The 7,262-nt window shown below is 60.3% G+C and overlaps 1 protein-coding gene across 2 annotated transcripts in view; it reads left to right on the top strand.

The window, feature by feature from the left end:
- PEMT (phosphatidylethanolamine N-methyltransferase) overlaps positions 1 to 2,691 on the top strand; it is a 77,163-nt gene extending 74,472 nt beyond the window's left edge. The window contains exons 5-7 of one of the 2 annotated variants that reach the window (XR_002482403.1): positions 1,167 to 1,198; positions 2,009 to 2,083; positions 2,410 to 2,691. Coding sequence is in view for 1 of the 2 variants with exons in the window: in XM_008066314.2 (XP_008064505.2) it covers positions 2,009 to 2,083; positions 2,410 to 2,464 (130 nt within the window). In the remaining variant the exon portion in view is untranslated. The remainder of the gene's footprint in view (positions 1 to 1,166; positions 1,199 to 2,008; positions 2,084 to 2,409) is intronic. The other variant, XM_008066314.2, reaches the window with a different exon arrangement.
- Positions 2,692 to 7,262: the final 4,571 nt, after the last annotated feature.

Below are 7,262 nucleotides of genomic sequence, written 5' to 3'. Positions count from 1 at the left end.
CTCCAACTCAAAAAAAAAAAAAAAAAAAAGGAAGTCACTTGCCTAGAATGTTGCAGGTGCTCTAGAGGCCAGAAGGAGGAGGAGCCCAAAGGAATGACTGTCAAATGGTGGAATGTCAGGAGCTGGGTGGTCCCTCCTGGCCCCTCACCCCTGGCTGGGGTTCAAGGGGCTGGAAGTAGAAGGGGCTTGGGGGTCTGGCTGGGGCCCGCTCTCCCTGCCCCACATCCAGACCAGGTAATCACCAGCCCTGTGAGCTCAGCCTGGACTCTAGCAGTAGGCTCATGACGGGCAGCCTATGTGCCCCCGACTCTACTCACTCCCAAAGGGTGAGCCCACACTGAAACTGAAACCTCCCTCAGCCGGGTCCTCCTGCAGCCTCAGGGCTCCCCACACACCTCTGTGCCAGCACACACACGTATGTGCGCACACACACAGAGCATGCATACATGCTGCCCCTCTGCCTAGAATTCTCCTACTTCTGCCTCTCCTTGGTCCTTCCAAACCCAATTTGATGTGTCCCCTCCTCCAGGAAGCCTTGGCTGAACCCCTGGGTACCTTCTCAGTGGTTTAGTTGTCCATCTCTCTGAAGGCAGAGCCCACACATGGGTCCCCTCTGTGTCCCCATCAGTGCCTGGGGTCCAGGAGTGAGAGTCGCCCCCAGGCTCAGAACTACCAAGCCAGGACTCTCAGAAATGTGCAAGCCACCTCTGGAGGGCATTAACCAGGTGGGGTGTGGGGGATGGCACCCTTGGTCTGAGAGCTTATTAGAGATGAGCCATTACCCTGCCCGTTGCTGACCCAGCAGGGGCCCTCCAAGGCCCACCTGTCTCCCACCTCCCCACGGATGGGCCTTCCCAGGGCCTGAGCCCCCGGCTGTGTGGAAGGCCTGGTGGGCCCACGTGGCGGTGAGCCCGGCACTGGTGGCAGGCAGCAGAGGGGAGTGGCCAGTGTGAGGTCCTTGGGTGGAAGGGAGTGGGCAGGAAAGAAAGGCCTTCGAGCCCCTCACTGACCCCGCCCAGCCTGGGGCTCCCGTGGCCATCTGGGAAAGGGGCAGTGTAGTGCAGGGGCAGTGCCGGGGCACCCCACAGGCCTGCCATGCACCGTCGCCCCAGGATGCATGCCCAAGCTGGCTGCCCCACTCCCTCCCAGCCAATCTGGGCGCTTAGCTCAGCCCTTGCCTGAGCTGGTGGGGTCAGAGGTGACTACAGAAATAAAGTGGGAGATGACTTGACAGCAGCTGTTTCTGGAAACCTACGGCACAGGCGCTCAGGCTTCTCGGCGGTACCATCACTGACGAGCTGCCCGTGTTCATTGGCGTGGCAGGATCACAAGCTGGTCAGCAGGGCCCGTGCTTTGTCCAGCCCTGGCCTACCGCACACTCTGCCTGGGGCTTCTGGTCCTCTGGGCTGGGCTACTGGGAGTTCGCGGGGTGTGAGGCTGCTGTGCTGGGGGAGAGCAGGGGCAGTAGCTCCTGACCCCTCCCTCATGGCCAGAGCCTCTCAGGACAGGGCCAACGATTCAGGGTGGGCCCAGACTGGCCCTGGGGTCCCTGGACCCATTTCTGGAAAACAGTCTTCTTTCCTGAGAGCGTCGTCCCTGAGGGGCAGGGGAGTACTTTCTGCCCCAGAACGTCCTCCTGAGCAGGAAAGAACAGCCTCAGCCCCTGGGACTATTCTGACTCACTCCTGCTGCATCCTGAGCTGGGGGCTGGGGATCAGGAGAAAGTGAGCGGGAAGGAGGGGGTGGCCCTGGAGACACCCAGCCAGGAGGGACAGGGAGATGGCAAGATGGCAAATGGGTCAGGATCCGAACCACAGGACCTGGTCTTCACAGGAAAGCCGGACTCAGGACAAGACACCACTCGGCTCATCCCAGTCGGCACAAGCGGCCCCAGCATTGGCTGGAGGCTCATGGTCACAGCAAGGGAGCCGGCGCCAGGCAGATGGGCAGTGGCTCTGAGAGATGCCCTGGGTCCAGCCAGGCCCCTGACTCGAGTCTGTCTCTGCAGGCATGCCAGCCCCACGGGCCTGCTGCTGACGGTGCTGGTGGCCTTCATCTACGTGGTCGCTGTCCTGTACGAGGAGTGAGTGGAGCTGTTGCGGGCGGGAGTGTAGCTGCCTAACGGGCCTGGCCTCTCCCTTTAGGGCTTTTCCCTGTGGCCAGGCAGGCCCGGGCCTGGCTCTGCCAGCCACTGCTGTGTCCCATGTCACGGTAGCAGCAGTCGCTTAGAGTGGGCATGCCTAGGGCCTGCAAGGCCTGGCCAGGCACCTTTCCCCTTCCTTCCCTCCCCCGCTTCCCGCCGTTCTCCAAAGACGCCAAGTCTAGGCACCCTCACTGTGGCGGGGGCAGGGTGCCATGGGGGAGTGTCAACCCACATCCCGCTCACCAAAGCCTCACCGCTACCCGCAGGCCCTTCACCACTGAGATCTACCGGCAGAAAGCCTCCAGGCCCCACAGAAGCTGACTGGGCCGCAGCAGCCTCAGAGAAGTCCCGGCTGGCCTCCTGGACTGGCCGCACGGGACACAGTGGGACCCGGCTGCATCTTGGGGCTCGCGCCTGGTGGGGGCCACTCCAGTGCCTTGGAACCTGCTGCCTTGGGGGCCCGGGACATGCCGCCGTGTGGCCGCTGAGCCCCCCTGCCCCGATGCCTCTTCACATCCCCACTCCACAATAAAGGCATCCTGACCCCAGCAGCCCCTCCAGGCCTATCTGTCCGTGTGGGAAGGAGCAGGCTTGGGACTCGGGAGGACCTGGGAGGGCCCAGCAGGTGAAGGGCCGTTCCTGAGAGCACTTCCTCTCATGGAAACCTCAGTGCTGAGATGGGCGCCTCTGTCTGGACTTCCTGGAAAGGGACTTAGAGGGTCAGCAGCTCGCCTGGCTGTAGCCACAGCTTCGCCCCAGGAGGCTTGGCATCCCGTGCCACCCGCCCTCACTCCCCTGCCCCAGCGCACCCAGGCCACTCCCTCTGCTGCCTCCTGCCTCGGGGGGTCCAGCCCAATGTCATCCAGCATGAGGGTGGTGACGCGTTGTCACATTGTCTTTGGTCATCCCACAATTGCCAGGCAGAGGACACTATCGTTCCACAAAGAGTTCCTAATGAACGGCCTCGTGCCGCACCCAGGACACACAGGACACACAGTGTCCCCATGGCTGCCATGTGAGGGAGTGACGGCCGGCCCTGCGAGGGTGAGATCATCTGGGGAGGCAGCATGCAGATGACCAGGAGTGTGGGATCAGGAGCTGGGGGCAGGGGAGACCTCCTCTGCAACTCCCAGCACCAATGCTACCACTTTCTGTTTTGACCTGGTTCTGCAGCTGGCACTGGGCCACACAGCCCCCAGGACTCAGGCCTCCTGGCTGGGCAGGTCGAGAACTCCTAAGCTTATGGGCTCTGGGGTGATCATTCCAGGGGTGCCTAGAGGCCCTCAGTCTTTCAGCCTCGGCCAGCATTCTCCTCAGAGTCTCTCCATTGGCCCTGAAGACCGGTAAAGGCCTCCTAGAATGGGCTCCCCAAAGGTCCTGGGGGCTCGGGGCTTTCTAGGGAGGGGTCTATGCCTGTTCCAGCCCCACCCCTCTTCAGTCTCAGGCTGCTCACCATCCTCCTGGCTCCTGAGTCCTCAGTCAAGCTCAGGGCACTGCACAGCACAGTGTCCAAGTGCCAACCCTCCCCTGACACCCCAAGGTACCCTCTCCCAGGGCTGCAAGGCTGGGGCCTGACTGGACCCAAAGTGCCAGCACCCAAGGTTGCTCTGCTCATATGGCCAAGGTAGGCTTGTGGGCCACATTCCTGACCCTGCGGAAGGCCTGGCCCTCTCCTCCCAGGGCCTCGCTCCCCAGCACAGGAGTCCCTGGGTAGAGCTGGGAACCAGGGCCTGCAGCCTTGGGTCCTAGGTGCAAGATGCAGGCTGGGTTGTCGCCCTGAGCTCCTCTCTCCCCAGCCCCAAGCCCCTCCCCTCCCTGAGCAGGTTTCCTCCACTTTCCATGTGGAGGTTGGGTGGATGATAGTACCGAGACCACCAGGCCAGGCTGTCCTGAGCCCTCCCCATCCCAAGTGCCTGGCAGACTGGGTCCCGCAGCCCAGGAATGCAGTCCTGAGGGTCTGGGCCAGAGAGACCTTGGAGCCCTCAGCTTTGCCAGTGTCTTCTGCAGGACCCTTGACCTGGTCCAGGCAGTGGTCTAGAGGTACCAGAGGGCTCAACCCTGGCGGCCTCACTGGCCCCTGGGGCACCTCCCATCCCTGTCAGTCCCAGCCCCGTCTCGTCAGGCCTTATTGCTAGGTTTCACTTGCTCAGCCTCAGCTGTGTGTTCGTTCAGGCAGCAGCAGGAGGAAGCTGGGCTCCCCTGTCAGCCAGCCTGGGGTGCCCCTCCCTGCCAGGCTCCCCACCTCAGCCCTGAGTCCACCACTGGCCCAGCTACTTGCCCTCACCACTGGGCTTCACCCCTACATGCCCCACCACTCCCTGCCAAATTCAGATGAGGTCAGGACACCCACATGGCCCTTGCTGTCCTTGGGAGGAAGTCTCAGCCCATGATCCAGGATCCCAGGCCTCTTCCTCTCCCTGAGCTTGGCCTACCGTGGCCTCCGCCCTTCCATCTGGACTCCAGCGACTTCCTCAGATCTCAGATCACCTCCGCATCTATGCTTGCTGTGCCCTCCACCCAGATGTCCCTCCCCTTCCACCCATTCATCCATCATTCATCCATCCTTCCACCCATCTATCTATCCATCCACCCGTCACTTGTATCACTCATTGATCCATCCATCCATCCATCCATCCATCCATCCATCCATCCATCCATCCAACAGTGTCCTTCATGGATGAAGTCCTTCTGTGAACCAGGCACAGGACTCAGTGATGAACACAGTTCTCATGCCCTGCCTTTGGGGGTGTGCTACCCTTCAGGATGGGTCACTGCAGGATGTTTCATTTTGTTGCTGCTGCATTGATCAGTGTCCTCAGTCCTCAGGGAGCTGTTCTCACTGGCGAAGTGAGTTCTGAGGTCAGATCTGGGGAGTGGGCCGGTGTCAGTGAGGTGAGGCAGTAGGGTGAGCAAGAAGCCTTCCAGAGCAGCCATGCCCAAGCCACAGCGGGCCAGTCCAGGAGAGCTGCGAAGGATCTTGAGTCTCTTGTGACATGCAGGCCTGGTGAGGGGCTCAGGATCTTGAGAAATGGATGGAGTTCAGCAGAAAAGTGACAGGTTCCCTCTGGCTGCTGGGAGGAAGCAGGATCTCCCACAGTGATGGGCCCCTAGGGCGTGGAGGCCCCTACAGAGTTGATCCCGGTGGGCAGCTATGGGGCTGGGCCCTGGACAGAGGCATAAAGTGTGAGAAGTGGACAGACATAAAGGATGTTTGGGGGAAAATGTCTGGGATTTGAGGTGAGGACACACACTGGAAAAAGAACCCTCCAGGCATCAGGAATGGCACATGCAAAAGTCCTGAGGTGAGACGTCCAAAGCAGCAGCTCTAAAGAACTCAGGTGTCAGCCAAGGGCATCTGCTGCCTCAGGGGCAGGCCAAGGGGCTGGGGACCCCCTGGGTACCAGTATTTGCAGGAAGTTGAACCTCAACTCTCATGATGCTCCAAACCTCCGGCCAGCAGGTCCAACCGGGTGAGCTGCCCTTGGAGACAGAACCACCTTCGTGGGGTGACCCGAGGCGGTCAGGAAAGCCCAAACATGCCTCTTCACTACCTGGCACTGTGCCTGAGGGTCTAGGCTTTTCCAGTCTCCATGGCACCGCTGAAAGCTGACGTGTGTCAGCCTTCAGGAAATTCTGTGGCTGGGGGCTTACTCACCTCTACAGTGCCACTAGCAATACTTGAACCTACAGCGGAGGAGGAAGGGGACAGGTGGGGCTGGCCTGGATGGACACTTGGTATGCATTGACTCTGGCCGGCCCTATGCTGACTGCTGTCTCATGACTACCATACAGGCTGGTGTCATCTCTTTGGTGGCAGAGAGGCTGGGTGACCTGTTTCAGATGGCACACAAACAAGTAGTGATGGCATGTGGACTAGGACCCAAGTCTGTCCAGAGCCCATGCCTCCTGCCCCGGCCCATCATGGAGGGCTTCCTGGAGGGGGCAGATGGCAAATGGACTGGAGGCCCAGTGCCCAACTCCCTCCCCACACTCCTTAGGCCACACACCCACCTAGGGCCTACTGGCAGAGCTGAGTGCAGAGCCCCGTGGACAGGGCTGACCTCTCCTCCTGGTCCTCCGTACTCTCGCCCAGGCCATGAGCCCTGCAGGGACACTGGCAGGCCTCCCCCCAGTTCTCTTCAGGAGGCTGCTGTGAGCCCCAACTCTCTGCATTGACTGTTGGATCCCCAGCTCCCTCTTCTGTAAAGTGGCCATTATGGTCGGATCCGCCTTGGGTATACAGCAGGTGCACCAGCAGTGCCGCCCTCATCATCATGGAACTCACTGAGGCTTTCTCTTTGGTTTCTAGCATCCAGAATCTGTCTCAGGGTTTGAGGAGCTGTGAGAGGCATCTAGTCTGACCTTATCCAATGCTTCAATCCCACCTCTTTTTGCATGCCCCAGGAATGGGGAGCTCACTCCCTCCACCAGTACTCTGCACACACAGCTTCGGAGGACATGCTGCCAGCTCTGCCCAGGCCTGAGCCGGGCTGCAAAGCTCTGAGCATCCGAACTCACGGTTTGTGGGTCCCAGTAGGGAGCTTTGGGTTGAGCTGGCTTCTGCTGGCAGGATCTGCTGTGACCGGAGCAGAGCTCATCATTGTTGAGGAAATGACCAGACAGAATCTCAGCCTGAAGAAGGGAGCCTGTCAGAGGGAATGAAGACCAAACTATTTAGCCCCTTCCTCCTCTGCGGGAGGTGTCATGGCTCACACAGGACAGGAGCTTCTGTGCAAGGAATTGGGAGGGATGGGCCCAGGCCGCACAGGCTGGCACCACAGCACTGGGTCCACGGGGGCTCTGTGCACCTGGTGCCGTAAACATCCACTTCCAGCTCCGTGCCGGCTCCAACTTGGGATGCCACCACAGGTAAAGCCTTGACAAGGCCTGTCTCGCACTCTCCTCAGATCCAGCTTTCTGGAATCTACTAATTGCTCTTTGCCTTCAGGCCATGCAGTGTGGCCACCATTTCCTTCCTGCAGAGGCCAGCTGTCCACTCCCCAGGCCACCCCAAGATTAGATCAAATATTTTATTTTTGTTGTTGTTGTTGTTTTTTTTGAGTTGGAGTCTCACTCTGTCACCCAGACTGGAGTGCAGTGGCCGCTCCCGGCCACCGCA

This window comes from Carlito syrichta, unplaced genomic scaffold, assembly GCF_000164805.1.
Source record: "Carlito syrichta isolate Samal-C Ts95f unplaced genomic scaffold, Tarsius_syrichta-2.0.1 Scaffold104847, whole genome shotgun sequence".
Classification (NCBI taxonomy): Eukaryota; Metazoa; Chordata; class Mammalia; order Primates; family Tarsiidae; genus Carlito; species Carlito syrichta.
The sequence above is the reverse complement of the archived record's forward strand: the minus strand, read 5'-3'. Positions and strand labels throughout refer to the sequence as shown.